Source organism: Penicillium macrosclerotiorum (assembly GCF_028827735.1).
Source record: "Penicillium macrosclerotiorum strain IBT 26536 chromosome Unknown utg000003l_segment0_segment0, whole genome shotgun sequence".
Classification (NCBI taxonomy): Eukaryota; Fungi; Ascomycota; class Eurotiomycetes; order Eurotiales; family Aspergillaceae; genus Penicillium; species Penicillium macrosclerotiorum.
The window spans coordinates 2,083,375-2,100,549 of record NW_026643083.1 but is presented as its reverse complement, the minus strand read 5'-3'; the positions used below and the strand labels follow the sequence as shown (position 1 = coordinate 2,100,549).

General features: G+C 51.3%; 5 protein-coding genes across 5 annotated transcripts; 2 read left to right on the top strand and 3 right to left on the bottom strand.

The window, feature by feature from the left end:
• Positions 1 to 270: 270 nt before the first annotated feature.
• On the top strand, positions 271 to 1,785 carry ayg1 (heptaketide hydrolyase ayg1; the record flags this gene model as incomplete). The annotated part of the gene is made up of 5 exons (XM_057075366.1): positions 271 to 363; positions 449 to 523; positions 588 to 1,336; positions 1,403 to 1,535; positions 1,606 to 1,785. The coding sequence occupies 5 exons, from the start codon at positions 271 to 273 to the stop codon at positions 1,783 to 1,785; spliced, it is 1,230 nt and encodes a 409-aa protein (XP_056934871.1).
• Positions 1,786 to 2,155: 370 nt separating this feature from the next.
• On the bottom strand, positions 2,156 to 4,009 carry N7462_003639 (SKIP/SNW domain-containing protein; the record flags this gene model as incomplete). Its single annotated transcript, XM_057075365.1, has 3 exons — positions 2,156 to 2,314; positions 2,376 to 3,800; positions 3,863 to 4,009. The coding sequence occupies 3 exons, from the start codon at positions 4,007 to 4,009 to the stop codon at positions 2,156 to 2,158; spliced, it is 1,731 nt and encodes a 576-aa protein (XP_056934870.1).
• Positions 4,010 to 5,183: 1,174 nt separating this feature from the next.
• On the bottom strand, positions 5,184 to 7,692 carry N7462_003638 (J domain-containing protein; the record flags this gene model as incomplete). The annotated part of the gene is made up of 4 exons (XM_057075364.1): positions 5,184 to 5,327; positions 5,396 to 6,709; positions 6,776 to 7,102; positions 7,186 to 7,692. 4 exons carry the CDS (start codon positions 7,690 to 7,692, stop codon positions 5,184 to 5,186), a joined length of 2,292 nt encoding a protein of 763 aa, XP_056934869.1.
• Positions 7,693 to 8,511: 819 nt separating this feature from the next.
• On the top strand, positions 8,512 to 9,888 carry N7462_003637 (uncharacterized protein; the record flags this gene model as incomplete). Its single annotated transcript, XM_057075363.1, has 1 exon — positions 8,512 to 9,888. One exon carries the CDS (start codon positions 8,512 to 8,514, stop codon positions 9,886 to 9,888), a length of 1,377 nt encoding a protein of 458 aa, XP_056934868.1.
• A 631-nt stretch (positions 9,889 to 10,519) lies between these two features.
• On the bottom strand, positions 10,520 to 13,507 carry N7462_003636 (Zn(II)2Cys6 transcription factor; the record flags this gene model as incomplete). The annotated part of the gene is made up of 3 exons (XM_057075362.1): positions 10,520 to 11,557; positions 11,614 to 12,499; positions 12,576 to 13,507. 3 exons carry the CDS (start codon positions 13,505 to 13,507, stop codon positions 10,520 to 10,522), a joined length of 2,856 nt encoding a protein of 951 aa, XP_056934867.1.
• Positions 13,508 to 17,175: the final 3,668 nt, after the last annotated feature.

Sequence of the window (17,175 nt, the reverse complement as noted above, 5' to 3'; positions counted from 1 at the left end):
CAGGGTCTCCACTGCCTTGGGCCCACGACAGGTTCGGCCTGTCGTCGGCAAGGACTATCCACATGCTGTTTTCATGCACATCCATATCACCAGGTTCGTGTTCCGATCCGGACTGTTCTGCAATCAGCCTGTTGTTCTAGGGCTTATAATTGAGAATAAAATAGAATGTCGCTCTGCGTAGCTTTTTCATTGGGGATCTTTTTTCTTCGGCTTATTCCTTATTCCAAGTGTATAAACACTTTATAGTTCGAAACAACCTTGTCGCCCATCATGACGCCGTGGATTCTCGGAGATCGATTCAATACAGTTTATCCTCACAAGGGCTCGATCAAGGCTCTCTGGGAGACTAAGTGGAAGTTCTGCGTAAGTGCCGGTTTGCTCTCGCGGTTAACTCGAGTAGAATTGAAAGCGCATCGAGACCACAGATGCTAATCTTAATTTATTACAGTGCCAGAAGTCCATCTACCCCTTCCACGATGGCTCGATTGAGGATTTCGAGCCCATCTTTGACACTCTTATTGCCGTGAGCCCCCTCCAATCCTCTCTTTCAGAGAACACGAGAACACACCAGCTGACCCTCGCCCAAGGGAAACATCAACGACGCCTTCTCCGACGCCTACACGAACGCCTTTCTTCCCATCGCCGACAGCCTGGAAACCCGAGCTGCCGAAGCCCTTGGCTATGGCCACCCCGACCGCGCTGCCGACCTGTACCGCCGCGCTGCCGTCGTCCTCCGCATTTCGCGCTTTCCCTACGTCAGCCATGCCAGCCGCCCAGAGTCCTCTGCCAAGCGGGCAGCCTTCGAGCGCCAGAAGGATGTGTATCTGAAAGCCGCCGCGCTCTGGAAGCCTATCCTCACGGAGGTTGTCATTCCGCACACGCACGCCGCCGGTGCCGACGGCGCTCACATCCCGCTGTACATCCGCCTGCCAGAGGAGGCGTCCGCAGAGCACCGCGTGCCTGTCGTCCTGATAATGACGGGGTTGGACGGCTACCGGCCCGACAACAGCCAGCGCACGCACGAAATTATCGATCGCGGCTGGGCAACGGTCATCGTCGAGATCCCCGGCACCGCCGACAGCCCGGCAGACCCGGCGGACCCAGACAGCCCGGATCGGCTGTGGTCCAGCGTACTGGACTACATGGCGACACGGCCGGAGCTTGACATGAGCCGCGTTGCGGTGTGGGGACTGAGCGCTGGCGGATTCTATGCGATCCGGGCGGCGTGTACGCACCGCGAGCGTCTGGCGGGCAGCGTGGCGCATGGGCCTGGCTCGCATCATTTCCTGGGGAAGGAGTGGTTGAGCCGGGTGAACGATCACGAATACCCGTTTACGTGAGTAGATTCATTGGTCTTGTCTGGGGCAGATTCGCGATCGAAATGGCTGACTTGTATATCTAGCATCACGCCATGCTGGGCCGAGAAATACGGCTACTCCAGCACGGAGGAGTTCGAGGAGAACGCGCAAAAGAAGTTCTCGCTCATCGAGACTGGCGTCATGGACCAGCCTAACTGCCGCCTTCTTCTCTTGAATGTAAGTTTTGCCAGCGGCCGTTAATGTGAGGTGAGGGAGAAGAGTTGCTGACAGTCTCCCCCAATTCTAGGGCGTGGACGATGGCGTTGTTCCAATCGAAGATTCATTGGTGCTCTTCAACCATGGCGGGCCTAAGGAAGGACGCTTCTTCGAGGGAACGGTGCACATGGGTTATCCGCACACCTTGCCCGTGGCGTACAAGTGGCTGGAAGAAGTCTTGTCGCCGAACAAGACAGCGTTGAAGAACTAGATGGAGTTGACTAACAGTTGGCGGGTCGGATAGCATGGCCTTGCCTTTCTAGGTGCTTGATTTGGTTCTATAAAGTTAAATGAAATTGAAATATTCTCTGCTGATAAGTCATGGCGTATAGCAGAGGGCAAAATGTAGTCATAAAATTGCCGTATGGTCGATTCTCACTCGAGGAGGTAAAAGTACACAACTGACTTTTCGGTCGAAATGAAACAAGATGGTCCAAGAAAAACTTTGGCGGAGAACATAGGAAAGGGGGTAAAGTGTTGCCAGAACGCCCGCAATGCATAAACAACAGCCGGACCCACGCTCCCAGGGGCGTGGTGTGAAATCAAAACGTGATGTACTGCATAGATAAGGCACAAATCGCTTAGTCGTCTTCAACTCTCGCGCGCTTCGAACCCCGGTCATCGTGCTCGGCTTCTTGAATACCGTATCGCTTTTGCCCGGAAGTCACATCCGCAATCATGCTATCGATGCCGAAAGGATCGGCGGTGTCCTTCTCGAACTGAACAGGGCCTTGACGTTCCTATATCAGTTGTTAATAAATTGTGAAAGAAAGTCAAGTTCCAAGTACTCAGCTGACTTACCTCAGCATCAGCAGCACCCCTGAAGCCCTCTTTCGCTCGTCCAAGAACCTCGAAGCGGCTGGTCTTCTGTATCTTGCTCATTTCACCATCACCACCCTCATCGTCATCGGCATCGGCTTGAGCACGAGGACGGTAGATACTGTTGATGGCATCCTGCGCAGCAAATAGCGGCTTGTCATAAGGATTATCTTCGTTGAAGCCACTGTGCATGCCGCTGGTCTGGTTGAATAAACGCGAATCCCACATCGTCTCAGAGCTCTGCGTTGGCTTGGCCAGACCCAGGGCCACCTTCTCGGAGATATCACGGTTCTGCTCGCGGGCCATAGCCTGGATGCGGCGTTCTGTACCCATACGAGACTGGCGCAACTGCCGCTCATTGTCCTGTCGGCGTTCGCGGCGCTCGCGCTCGCGTTCACGGGCAGCTTCCTCGTCCTCGCTCGGAGAACCAGACCTGGAGGAGTAAGGAGAGGCACTGCGGCTGTCACTGCGGGAGCGGGCACGAGAGTCGCGCCGACTAGGCCCGGCACGTTCCTCGCGTGCCTTCTGAGCGAGCTGGCGCAAATGTTCTTCCTTCTGGGCTTTCTCCTTCTCGGCCAGCTTCTGCTGCATCTGAGCACGGAGCTGCACTTCCTCACGAGCATGTCGGTCGGCGGTGAACAGAGCCTCCGCAAATTGGGCGAACTTGTCGTTGATCGTCACGTCCTGCAACCCACGGCCATCCGCAGCCAGACGCTTATCCAGAGGAACAGTGTAACCCTTCGGATTCTTCCAATTCGAAACGGGCGGGGGAATTCTCCAAGCTTCTTGATCCTCGGCTGTGAGCTTTCGGGGCGGCGAATGCATCACAGGGGGTGGAGGGGAGGGCGGGCCACGGGGGATCTTCTTGTGCTTGAACTTAGGCGGCTCCATGGGATCTTGCTGTCGCTCGACAATCTTCATAATACGATCGTTCTTCTTCTCGTTATCACCCATCTGGTTGGCAGGTGTATATCGGACAAAAGTAGGCTCTGCTCTGCGACCGCCCTTGACGTTCTTTGGTTTCTGGGCCGCCACGGCTCCATCCACCAGACTCGCCAGCGCATTCTTCGTCTTCTCCATCTGCGCCTGCACCTCTTCCTCTGATGGACGGTCGAGGGATACTTCTCCCATATCCACCCGTTGTCGGAGCGGAATCAAATCCTTGAAGGAGGCATGGACGATGCGATTGTCGCCATGTCCGCGGCGTGCGATCGCGTCGTACTTGACTTTACCCTCCGCATCTACCTGCACCGCAAGCGCATTCGAGGTCGATGAGGTTCCCTTCCGGCCCATATCGAGGGGGTATTGGGCAACCAGAATCTCGGGGAACGCGCCGCCGTCGCCAAAATCTTCGGGGGCTCGCGGGCGCCATCCTGCTCGGTTTCCATAGGGCGGAGGACCAGTTCTCTGGAGGGAGAGAGTATATAGTCAGTTATTCAATCCAACATAATATCGGATACAGAACTTACCCGTAGGACAACCTGGGTTTCATCGAGCTGGTCGGCGCCCACTACACGCGGGCCACGGGGCTGGGCATGCTGTGGCAACTCTTCCTCCTCGCCTGTGTATTTGGGTTTGGGGAGGGACTTGAAGAGCCCAGACGCAAGAGAAGCCATGGTAAAACTTGATCGCTGGGGCACAAGCGGTCAAGTTGGGGTTGTTCGATGAAGGGAACTCAAGCTAGAATGTGAATGATGCGCTTGGCTTTTGCGGTACTGCACAAGTAGTTTATGTGCGAGACCGTAGCCCGAGTTTGCCAAGACTTTGTATATCGTCGCGCTCCTGTTTAAAGTGGCGGCCAGCTTTTGCCTCGTCACCACCAAAATGCTCCTATTTTCACTCATGGACAGGGTAGCCCAGTACCTCATTTGCCCTGTGATCTAGCATTTTAGCACCAGAATGGCTCCCTCGTTGACTCACTGGCATCCTCGAGCCTATCTTCGGAATCCCCTGCTTGATGTACTTGGGGTTCAAAATTCCCAAGGTGAGCGGAGGAAACAGAAGTTTGCTTAAAAACAGCAAAAAAAACACCAGTTTCTTCTACTTCACTTACTGTGCCTAATATTGTTGCTGGACACGGGAAATTGCGAGAAATGGAAAGGGATGTAAATACTGCATGGTGACAGATTGTCACCTGATGATTATATCATTCTTAGCTTGGCATTGGTTCATAAGCAACCCAGCTCGCCGAAAGGAACTTCGACTTTACATCTACTCAGGTCCTCCATGATAGCCAGGTTTTTTGCTACCAACGATGATCGTATATACTGTCCAAATCTGGAAGCATACCTCGTGTCTTCGCAAATGAGAAGCACCTTCGTCTAATACTACAGGTCGTCCTACGAATGAGTATGAAGTGCATCCAAGAATTGGATTTGCAATCTATTACCGGGGGTTCATCAAGGCATTCGAACATGGTGCCCACAGCGAGAAATCGACGAGGAGTTCCCTCAGCTTCCGCGTCGGCTTCTCGCGGTGGGCACTATGTTTGAATCCTTTGATGAGCCGTCAGTCATAGGTTACTAATCCTTGCGTATGTCGGCTAATGTTACTGCCATCCGGGATTGGCTTAACTTGCCCATCTCCGATATATTTCCACACAAGTCTAGTTCTAGGATGCATTGGATGCCTGTCTTGGGTCAAACTAGATATGAGGATAGATTGGGTTTCATTAGGCGTCGGGCCAATTATTGGTTTCAATGGCCGGAAAATGCTAAAAATACATGGCGATTACCTAGATTCTTAAAGATCGCAAGCTGGGTATCGAATAGATAGACGCATATGTAAATCTCAAATCATGTGAGCGCGCTGTGGGCAGGCAATGCTCTCCTTATCACCAACTTCAACGAGATGGTCACGACCCTGGAAGCGGTACCAAATCTTGAGCTGCTTCTTCAGCAGCGGTGCTGGGTCATGGAATCCGATGATTTGGAACTGGAAGGTTAAAAAAGGTGAGTATACTAGTTAAAAAAAGGCACAGGATCAAAAGGAATTGTAATTACCTTCACCGTGTTCTCACGAATCACCAGCTGGCCACGGTCCACAAGGGCCGCCACAGGGATGGTCACGTTGATGACACGAGGCTCTTCGAATCCAGGGCGAGCCTTTTTGCCTGCAGGCGGATAGTAGCCATATTCAGCCTTTACAATAACCAAGCCATTCTGAGAGACCTCGCGAGCCTGTCGTCGCTGGACTTGGTCTGCCATCAGCTCGATAGCCTGCTCGCTTTCCGCTCGCTTCTTCGGGATGAGCTTCTTCAGCTCCTTGTGACGCCGTGCAATAGCTTGGCGACGCTTCTTCTTGTCACGGGGCCGAATATAACCAAACTCAATAGCAAGATAGGCCGCCCAAGTAAAGACATTGACCAAAACCGCGGCATCATGAGTGGCTTCGTCTTTAGAGCAAAGAACGATGGGCACATTAAGACCTTGGCCAAGTCGGTTCCAGCCAATAGTCATGAGGATACCCTGTTCGGTGAAGCCAACACCGAGGGCAAATTTGGAATATTCGCCAACTCGACGGGTACCCTTGATGGTCCAGCCCAAGGAAAGGGCAGGACTGACGGTAGTGGAGATCTCGACACGCACTGCACGGGCGTCCTCCATCTTTGTCATTGGAGAGTAGCCTTCATCTGTCCATTCTGTCTTCACTGGATCGTTGGATGGCGAGCCCGAGAAAAGATTGCGGGCATAAGTCAGACCAAGGCCGCCCCCTCCCGGAGAAGCCTGGATAAAGGCCTGCCACGACTCAGCAGCGTTATCGATGTCTTTCTTTTTTCGAAGTAGTCGGCGTAACTCTTCATGCTCATCTTCTTCGTCATCATCGCCAAGTTCAATAGCATTTGAAGGCACCTTAGGGAGGGCGACCATGCCGACCTGAAAACTGCTGAGATCGCCACTGGAGGCATACATGTCTTCCAAACTCATTCCAAGGGAGCTGCAACGTTCAAGGAGGAGTTCAGGCCAGTACCAAAGGCCACTGGACCAGGCGCAGAAGGCAAGTTTTCTCTCGGCAACCTCCTTTGTCACATGAACTTCAAATGCAGGCGGGGATTCCAAAAGAGATCGTTGGATGGAGCTGGAGGCAGTGACCTGAAAAGGCTTGATACCTGGAATTGGTTGGAAGGACCGGGCAACTGTAGTCTTCAAAAGCGGAATAGGGAACACGTTTGCCTCAAGCAAAATGGTTGAATCTCTCAGAACCGACAGTGGACGTTTACCCCAGATACCTGTGGCACCTACTAGTTCCCTTAGATCAGGTCTCACAGTAGCACCTAGACTGATGTTCTTGGCCATCAGAATATATGGCAGAATGACCTATAATGTCATTAGTAAATAGCATAGCGCCCAACAAAGTCGGTGTTTCTTCATTAGTGAGCTTACCTTCGAGTCCTGAGTGGTCCCATCCTCATATTCAACACTAATCGGCTGCGAAGGACGCACGAGATTACCAGAAATACCAGCATTAATCGTCACCTGCACGGGCTCGGTTTCCTCCTCCTCCTGCACATTCGCCTCGACAGAGCTTTCCTTCTCTTCTGCTCCCTCCTCGGTATCATCCCCAAACTTGGGCAAAGGTAACGGTGCGTTGAAAGAAAATTGCGCCCCATATGAAACTGGTTTTGCATCTGAAGGAAATTGAAAGCGAACATCGTCGTCGTCTACAACATGGATAGTTGATGCCGCATTAATACCGAGGGTGATAGAGCCCTGGAGAAGAGAAGCGAATGTACAAGTCAGCAACCACCTGCCACACACTGCAAGCACTCCAAGCTTGGATAGAAGAAACCTACCCGACTGCTAACCAGGCTCTCCACAGCTTTCCGTTCGCGTTTTTTCATTGTCTTCACAAACCAACGACGAAACTGGTCGGGTGACATCGCCTTGACGCCCACCTGCTGTTTCTGAGCCTCCCCACCAACGCCCATCGCACCCAGTCGACCCCATTCTCGTCGCACACCCTCTGCACCGAGGATATCATAGACTGTGCGTTTTTTTGAGTCGATGAGGGTCTCGTATGCCTCTTGAATGCGATTGAAGTGCTGTTCGGCCGGCTCGCGGAGGTGCGCTGGTTGTTTGTCCGGATGAAAGCTCAAGGTCAGGTTGCGGTACGCGGAACGAATCTCGGTATCGGTCGGAGGTGGCTTCTGCGATAGACCCAGCAGGGCATAATAATCCGCTTCCTCGGGGTAATCGGCAATCATGCTGAACTCGCCTTCTAGGCCGTCGTCGTTCTCCAAGTCGGCCCCAAAGTCCCGTGCTGCGGCCGCTGCGGCGGTCCGGTTGAAGGGCTCGGACATTGATGCGTGCTTTGGGCAACCTCGTGGCCTATAAGGCAACTCAGTCCATGCTATGGAGGCTGGAGAGCAGCAATGTGGAGGCGGAAAGATGCGCCTGGCTGAAGTTCTCTCGGAGGAAGTGTCCCGTGTCTCCGCAGTCTCCGCTCCGCTCTCACTCTTCACCCCGCCGAAAACGAATACATCGTGGTCAATTCGACATCCGACAACATGTGACCGGGGTTAGGTCCATAAAAAGGCTCACCATGGCCATGGATCTCTTCAGGAGCTAAAGCAATAGGTTCTAATGACCATGGGAATATCATTTTCCCCTGCGATCAACCACCGCACTCTGATTTTTTGGCCCGAGGCAGCGACATTACATTTTATTCTGCAACATATGTGTGCCAAGAGCTCTAGGTTGAATTAATCCAGGCTGTCAAATATCCCACTAGTTTATTTTAGATATTTTGTGAATTTTCCTTGAAAAAATGCACGATATAATGCAGCTGGTAAACGATCCAGCCTCCACGACTAATGTTTGTTTCAGCCAATCTATACAAAGGAGAGACTCCAATGGGTCTTCCAGGAACCCCATGAACCAAACTTCAGACACTGCACAATTCCAACCCGTCAACTGCAATTTTGGGAAGAGAGTACCAGGTTTACGTTTGTTTGCCGAAAGGAGCGACTGGACGGTGGCTTGAATACCCTGAAGTGGTGAAGCTCTTGCTTGATGCGCTACATGTGAGCCGTGAGTAGTCAGCTTCCAGGCAGCCACCGGCCATCTTGCTCTCCCGAAACAACTCCCTAAAGCCCACCAAGATTGGACATTTCAGGGCCATGGAGAGCTTCACAGATGCCTCGGAAGCAGGCACTACACCCCCCATTTTTCAGATTGACCTTGCTTTACCTCCAGCAGAGCGATATGTGGCCCTGGCAACAATCTATCGGGAGAGAATGCGTGCCTTGCGTGGGATGTTCGACGAGCTGGTGACAAGCGTTTCTCCCAAAATCCCAGTCAAGGGCATCCATTGGCTGGCGCGAATGTCTTTGCGGAGACTCTATACCGATGAAGAAACCGCCGAGCTGCAAGGAATCAGCCGTACAACGGACATCGATCTCTACCTCCTCATTTGCCTGAATACAGTCCTTGATCTCTTAATGGGCTGCACCAGTGGTGGCGTTCGAACCATAAACGGATCTGAGAATCCCAAAATGCTTCACTTCCGAACGCTCGACTGGGGTATGGACCCGCTTCGGAATTTGATTGTCCAGTTGGAATTTGTACACGGTGATAACCCGAGAAAAGTGCTCGCGACAAGCATCACATACGTTGGTTTTGTCGGTGTCCTCACCGGCGTGAGGCAAGGCCTCAGCGCCTCTCTTAATTTTCGACCAGTTCACGATACTTCGCGAAACTGGGCCTTTTATTTCAACCATCTTCTTGTTCTTTTGGGACAGAGGCAATCCATCTCGTCGTTGCTTCGAGAATGTATCCTCTCCCGTCCATCCGAGCCCAAGTATAAGCGACCAGTATCTACACTAGACGAGATCATTGCCAATGTGCCAAGTATGCCGACCACAGCCGCCTATCTCATCTTCAGTGACGGAGAACGGACAGCGGTCATGGAGAAAGACCACCGAACGGCAGTAGTCCGCTCTTCCACCTCATTTATAGTTGTCACAAACAATGATCAGCACCCAGATTCAACTTCGCCCAAAACCATCGCGGCAGACAAGAGAAAGAATCACGCCGGCCTCTCAATAGTCGCTTCGAATGTGCAAGCGATGGCAGATTTGATTGAAGACAGCAACGAGCGACGGGAGTGTCTGCAGGAAAAATGGACTAAGAGGGTACAAGAGGCTGCACGAGCCAAAGAACTCAATGGCCAATTGCAGAAAAAGAACATAGTAGAATCAAAGCCGGCTACTCGGTCACCATCCACCCGATCATCGGTACGCCTTCGGAAGAAGCGAGAGGAAGCAGAAGCGGGGGTTGAAACGCATCGAACATCGGAACGTAATGATTCCAATTTCGATTCCGAGGTGGCTATTAAACCAAAAGAAGCCATTTCATGGCTCACCACATACCCAATAGTGAACGAAGAAACCCACTACGCGACTGTTATGGATCCGCTAAGGGGAAAGATTAAGTGGGCCCGAATGTACTTCCCCGACGACTGGGTCGAAGTCGAGGAACTGGAGACCAGGGCTTGAGATAATTTAGTGGTCGTTTTCGGAACCAGCAGGCGTGTCATAAAACATCACACCTTATAGCTATTCTGAAATGTGTTTAATCAATCCAATCACCACTGCCTCCAACTCGCTCCGATATCATGTGTCTCATTTGGTTGCTATTATACATAAGCCAAGTGCTCAACGGCTCGCTTAAAGAGAACTCAAAGTGAATGAAAAGTCAGACAAGAATCATTTAGTATAATACAGGGGTAGACGACCAGATTCGCCTACCCAGAGGAGGTAAAGAACCCCCAATCCTGGATCTCATGCGGGCGTGTGGGTACATATGCAAATCAAATAACCTGCCCATTATCGACATCAATACCGTCACGTCGTAAAAAGAACAGTCAAGAACTGAATATGAGAAAATGATAATTTTGTTCTTCGCTTGGGACTGTTCTTTCATCCAAACAAAGCCAAAAAAAACTGTAGCAAAGACAAGAGAGTCGGAAATGGAAGTGAAAAAGAAAAATATGCAAATGCAAAGTACATGCAAAGATATTGGCTTCTATGCTGCTCAAAATGTTGCCATCCGTTTTTGTTTTCAGGAAGAGGGAGAACCTGTCATCTTGAAGTAAGTTCAAGTCGTTGAAAGGCTAGAATATGGAATTCATCGGTCTTTCAACCTGACTATATGCGTCTCAGATAAGGGAATATCGTCAGGGCACATGGCACGTAGAAGTATATCCCGTGGTATGGATCCGTAGAACAAATCCTCCTCAAGAGCGCCCGGTGGGTGAGTTGAGGGCGTAGCAGCAGGGACCTTGGTCTCGAGCGATGGACCTTCCACAGTAAATCCCACCTTATCCTGGATGCGAAGGCGGTCATGCAGACAGTCAATTATGAGGTCCAGACGATTTTTGATCGCATTTGCCAAGCTTAGAGAGCTATCCCAGTGGCGGCCAAGAACCTGTACCATGCCTAGGGCGGCATTGATGTAGGATATGCAGTCAGAAATCTCCGTAATTAAGCCTGCTGAGCTGAGTACGTCAACTGCAGATAGGACTACGTAGCCCAAAAATGGACTGGGGAGAATCATATCAGGGAGTTGGGAGTCGGCACTGGACCGGGATGACTGGATCTCGCTGGAAAAGTGAATGATTGCGTGGCCGATACGGAGTATTTCCACGGCATGGTACCTAGCTCGGTGAATGTATTGAGTCAGAACCTCAGATCGTAGACTCTGGTATCGTGCGTGTCTGTAGAGCTTCATCAATGTGGCATGGTAAAACATGTGGATCGAAATAAAAGAATCCGCCCTCTTGGACTCAATAGCTCTCTCCATATTGACTGGAGAAAACGAAAGATAACCGGGCAATCGACCTTTCCAGTGATCTGTATTGCGAATAATATTGGCATGAAGCTCCTCCGCTAGTCGTGCATATGCGTCGGTCGGAGTATGCGACAGTCGGAAAATCTGAAGTGAGACATCGCCCCATATTGACAGAATTTGAATGAGGAAAGCCATGGGGCTGAGAGTTGAGCGCTCATCTTCGGTGGAGACGGCGTTCTGGTTCAAAATTGGCTGAAAATAAGGAGCTGTTGCATATTGTTGTGCTTCATAAATATCCTCACGGCATGGCAGTCGAATTAGAGCTAATTCCGATGAGATGGAAGTGGAAGACCCTGAGAAGAAACTCGAGATTCGCTTCAATATTGTCAAATACGTCTCTTAGCAAAGGAGAGCGGAGATCCGATTCTTACATCGAGAATGAAGGCAACCCAGAAGGTTCGCCGACGACATTCAATTAAAGCTTGTGGATGCAATCCATAGTTGCAAACTTGCTTCTGGTCAACGATGACGCCACCTGATTCCACGTTAAACCGGAGCCCGCCCACAGCCCTGCCAGCTGCCCCAATGGAATCCCAAGATCCAATCAGGGATCCAGTGGCATAATACCAGAGGCTCATTATAAGATGGCTCTGGGCAAGCTGTAGAGAGAGTGTATGCTGGCTTTTCTGGATAGCGAAGCGTGCAATTTGTGAGTACCGTCTCAATGCGATAAATCTATCTGATCTGTCGGAGAACATCGACCCTAATGCCATCATCGAGTAGAGAAGCATTTTATCCTCAGCCGACTTAGTGTCACAGGATTTCAACCACAAAATGAACCGGGTGTGAGGGAAAATTTGGTATAATCCATTGTTCACATGGGAGAAATAGGCTTCGACGTAATGAACAGCCTTCTCGGGATCGCTCTCATAAGGATCAACGTTCCAAGAGCCTGCCAACGGATCATCGGGATTGAGGTCTCTGAGCTCTCCCAGGATTTCGGAATACACCGGGTGGCGATTCGCCTCTGCGTGGTCTTTTAGTCTCAGCGTGGAGTCATTGGTTAGAGGGCGTGGGACTTGATATGTTCTTGATCTGTATGCCGGATCTGCATCCACCAAGGGATCATACGCAGATTGAGTACCTGTGGGAATCAGCATAGGGCTCTCGGACATGGGTGAGTGTCCGCTGGTTCCGGGAAGAGAGGTGGCACTATCCGATGCACGGGCAATATTGTAAATAGAAGGAGAAACATCCGAAGCAGCATGGTCAGAGGGTCCTGCGGAGTGAGAACCCCTTGAGCGATTTCCACGGGGACTGAAAATGTCTCAGCAGGTCGTTCAAAAGAAATGAGGGAGGCTTGTTGTAGCTCGGCGCGCTCTTTCTCACTTACGCACTCTCGAAGCGGCATTCACGTCCAGACTTCTGACATTGATCACACTTAGGACGGTTGGGCTGGCATTTGATCTTCTTCTCGCGACATGTCAAACATGCCTGCGCAAGCCTCTTCCGTGGCTTGCCTGCTTTTGTTACGCCCCAGTTCGGATTCACTGGTTTTCCATCGACAATTTTCGGCTGGTGCGATCCATCTGCGTAGACAAAGCAAAGTTCACCATCGATATAACGTTCGTCCACCACATGAGGCAGCAAAGGCGGTACTTTCGACCAGGATGCACTTTCTGGGGATGAAAGCTCACCGCTTGCACCTGCTTCATGATATGGAGTACCGAGATAAGGCAATTGGCTAGACTGTAAATTGGTTGTCGACGGATCGCTTCGGGTCGCAGTGTGATGGTTGATGTCTCTAGGGCTATGCAGGGCCACGTGCGACAAGGGCGGGAGGCTGGCAGGTTGAGACTGTGGCAGAGATTCCGAGCGACCTCTCGCTCTGTCTTGACCAGCGACCGGGGGTATTTGAGGAGGAGCAGGTGGATCATGGTGCCGGAATGGATATGATAATTCTCGGTGTTCTGCGTTTGGCGTGGGGGTTCCATACGGTTGGTGGAAAGAAGGCGAGGAGTTCGGGTCGTTGACCGGTGTCAGTAATGACCGGACAGATGGGAGCTGTTCCGTCCTTGGGCGCTGTGCAGTAGACTCTGCTGACAATGGTCCTCTGCCGGGTTCTTGATTCTCTCCCTGTTGGCGTTGTCGCAAAAATGGGTCCGTTCCAAATTGCAGATTCGGTGGCGCACGGGGAGGTGGAAGCTGGTATGGGTTATCCCCGGACTCTGATTGATTAGCTCGACGCTCCGGTGGCTGCTCGGACGATGGGTCGTCTGTAATGGGTAACATACGACCGAAGGGGCCAACAAAATAGCCCGACATGGCAGGCGTTGGGGGTCGTGTGTTAGATGGTGTGAATCCGTTCTTCGAAGTATAACCATCTACATGACACGTCCGAGAAATTTTGACAGCCAGTAAGCTTCCTTTGGCCAAATAAAGAGCCCAGGGTCTCCACAGATACACTACGCAGTCAAAACTTTGGATGATTCCGTGAAAAGAAGATGAGAAAAGAGAATCAGAGTATTCAGTCTCTCTCTCTCATAGACGGTGTGGATCGAAGGAAGGTTGAGGCCCGGCAAAGGAATCTAGTAGACAATATCCTTATTTAGCAACAGCGTTCGGTCTCTGTCAAGAGATCGTTCGCGGTTTCAATTTACTTACCAATTCCACTTTCCAAACTTCGAAGAGGTAATTGGGGTGAAAAGTAGGAGATATCCAAACTTGAAGTCCAAACTCCTCGGGGGAGGAAAAGAGTTGACTTTATAGTCTCGGTCTGCTCAGAAGAACAACACGACAATGACCGGCCCTGATGCGACTGATATGGAAGAGTTAAAGGTGTGGTGAAGATGTTAGAGGCAGACCCCCGACATGTGAAGTCTGCAGTTTCTGCGCAGTTGCGTCTATCTGGGTTAGGTGGAGAGAGATTGAATCAAAGAGAAATCGAGAGTGGTTCAAAAGACCAACATGTCGCAAACGGCCCCGGCAGTCAAGGTCTTAGTTGCAGATTTACCATACCAGGGTTTGCTGCGGGATCCCAGTGGTTTGCATGCGCTTCGAAGATGGTACGGCTCGCAGGATTTCAGACGAGGGTCAGACGGGCGAGTCGCAAACATTCAACCCCAAGAAGTCGCGGGCGCCGGGCCGAAACGTTTTCAAAAAGAAGAGGCAAACACTTTGATGTTATCGGGAATAAATCCAGTACATAAGATCTGGAGATTTAATAACCAAATCCCCACCAGCAACTAGGTTGATGGATGGGGGATGACGATTTTCCGGATCTAGATGGCGGACGAGCGAGGGACAACGGCACCAACATTTGCCGGATGTTGTAAAGGAGGAGTGCCGCCGGCCGATCCCAGGTAGATGAAAGGATCAAACCCGGGTGTCCCTGACGAGAATGCTGGCGACGAGAATGAGGTCGGAAACGATCGATCCCAGAAGCCGATGGTGGCACACGGCTTGACTATAGAGGGAAAAGTAGCCTGGTCGGAAGCGTCTCCCTGTCACTGGCCCGCTTCCAGGGATCCTTGGACGAATAGCTAAAAGTAGCGTCCCCGCGGTAAATCTAATCAATTAAAAAGAGGTCCTCGCGGTTTTGCCCCGCGAGCTGCCAACACGTCCAACGGGACTCTCCTGGGTCGAGGTCGATTGCGAGCCTCCGCCGACAGCACGCTCCCCCTCTCGTCCAACCGAATCAAATCCTGCTGAAAGCCGGTGAGGCAGACGGGGCTGGATTAATCGGGGGCTAAGCCCGAGGGAAGAAATCAAAGCAGGACAGAGACGTGAAGAAGAAAGAAGGAAAAGAACCTCCGGGCCAGCGCACGGGAAAGGAAGGAAAGGGAAAAGAACCCGGGGCTCGAAAATTCGATACGAGCCACCCAATACAACCAATATGAGGGCGATAGAAGAGGGAGGAGGGGTTCACCGTCCAGGCTTCAGAAAAGGGCCAGCAGATCCTGTATTTTCTGGGGGTACAAAGTTGCAGGTGAGTGATAATAATTACCGTTCAAAAGTACCTCCGAGGCTTACTAGCAGGAAAATACTACTAAGAGCCATCATAATCACGAGCTGGGATTTTTCAATAATGTAATTATCCACCATCGACTTCTTGGGTTTTCTTATTTTATTTAATTTAACTATTTCCGACTCATGGCAACCATACGATCGACGAAGAGGTGGGATTGACCTATACTCTTCTGGGTTCGCCCCGTCCGCACATGTGTAGCACTGGGCCCCCCCCCCCCCCCCCTCGAGATTAGGCAGTGTACTGGAATTTCTCGAAGGACCACAATCCAAGACCAAGGACCCAAGACACTAGAACGCTTGGAAAAAATTCAGTATGAGACAATGCCCCCATAACCATGCTTTGGTGGCCACTGTTTGCTGGAAAATGAGTCCTTTTTACCGAATCACCCTGCACGCGGCGCCTGGGCTGGTTAAGAGAAAATTACCCCCGGGCTGCCCGTTCAACGGCCCTTCACAGCCCCCTCGAAAATCCAAGGAATGAAAAAAAAAATAATACGAAATAAAAAGAGCCAATCCACTATACCTGCATCGGATAGTCTCCATCGGGAAATCGAAAATTTGAGGTCATATACACCATATTCGCAGTGGATCCCTGACGATGGCCATGTTCTCTCCCCATCCAGTGTTCCAGTCCGATCAATGGGCAGTTTCGGCATTCGGGTGTCCTGAGCCTTGTCCCCCTCCCCCTTCCCGAACCCCAATTATGGGGGTTATGGGGGTGGTTAAGCTGGCGTAATCTTGGACTTGACAAACGGCAATTGAGCCAGACTGCCGTTGACTCTTTCCATGGATATGGAGGGCGGAGGGCACATCTTCATCCGACCTTGACATCAATTCTTGTTTATGTTCAGCCATTTTTATTTTTATTTTTATTTTTATTTTTTTTGCCTTCGGGCAACTATACGCAGGAATTTGTACCCGCGAAAGAACCATGGATGAAGAACAGTTATAATTATTTATCCGGAAGGATCGTGATGATAATAAAACTTCATTGTACTACGCCTGGTGCCAAATCAATAGTATGAATCTTGAGCAGAGGAAGAGGGGGGAGGGGCACACAACGACTGGAGCACAGTGCCCCTGGTTCATCCGAGTCTCCATGCTAGCTCCAGCCTTCTGCATCTTGATATTAATCACGAATCCTCCGCAAGGATCAAGGATGTATGTGTATTATTGCGGGTGGGAAACGTACCAATCCACCTTAGTACCTCGGAACCTCCGCGCTCTGTATGGTTTCCCGGAGAGAGGCAATCCAACGGCCGCCTCTCTTGCTCCTCCTGATGACCCTTCTCTGGATTCCCAGGCATTGTATCCAATCCATTCGAAACAATTTCACGATGACTACTTCATCCTCGGGTATCGAGCTAGGGAACTAACTATGTACCAAGCTAAGTACGAAGTACTAGAGCATTCTACGCTTTGTCCCACCTTCTTCGGCACATGCAACCCCATGAACCACCAAAACGTTTTGGTTCGGGATTTGGCGCTCGAGCTCTCAACCTGTACGGATCTTGTTCTCGGCGATGCCAACCATTTCCCATGTATTATTTCCACCAGGGGTGACGGGGTCATACAGTATTTACGTCCGAATGAGGCGCCAAACCTTCGATCGGCTGAAGAAACGCGGCGCGGCTGGGGCCCGGAGAGAAGGCCCTGCCTCTCTTTCCTCCCCTACCGTCCACTCCGTTCGGACTGAAGGTTGAGCTTGTTTTGGATCCGGAATGATGGCCGCGAATACCCTCACCAGTGGGTCATTGGTACCTTCGGCCGGTGGCGCGGGCGACTAGATGCCTAGTCGGGCAAATCCTCCTGGATCCAGTGTCGGGGCCGCAGGGCTTATCTCTCTTTTGGACGGAACTTTTTGCGAAGATCGCTGGATCGCGTGGTGCTCTTGGTGGATTAGGTGGGCTCCGATGGGATCCAATTTTTGCGCAGGACCCTCGGTCGGGCACGGATAGGTTTTT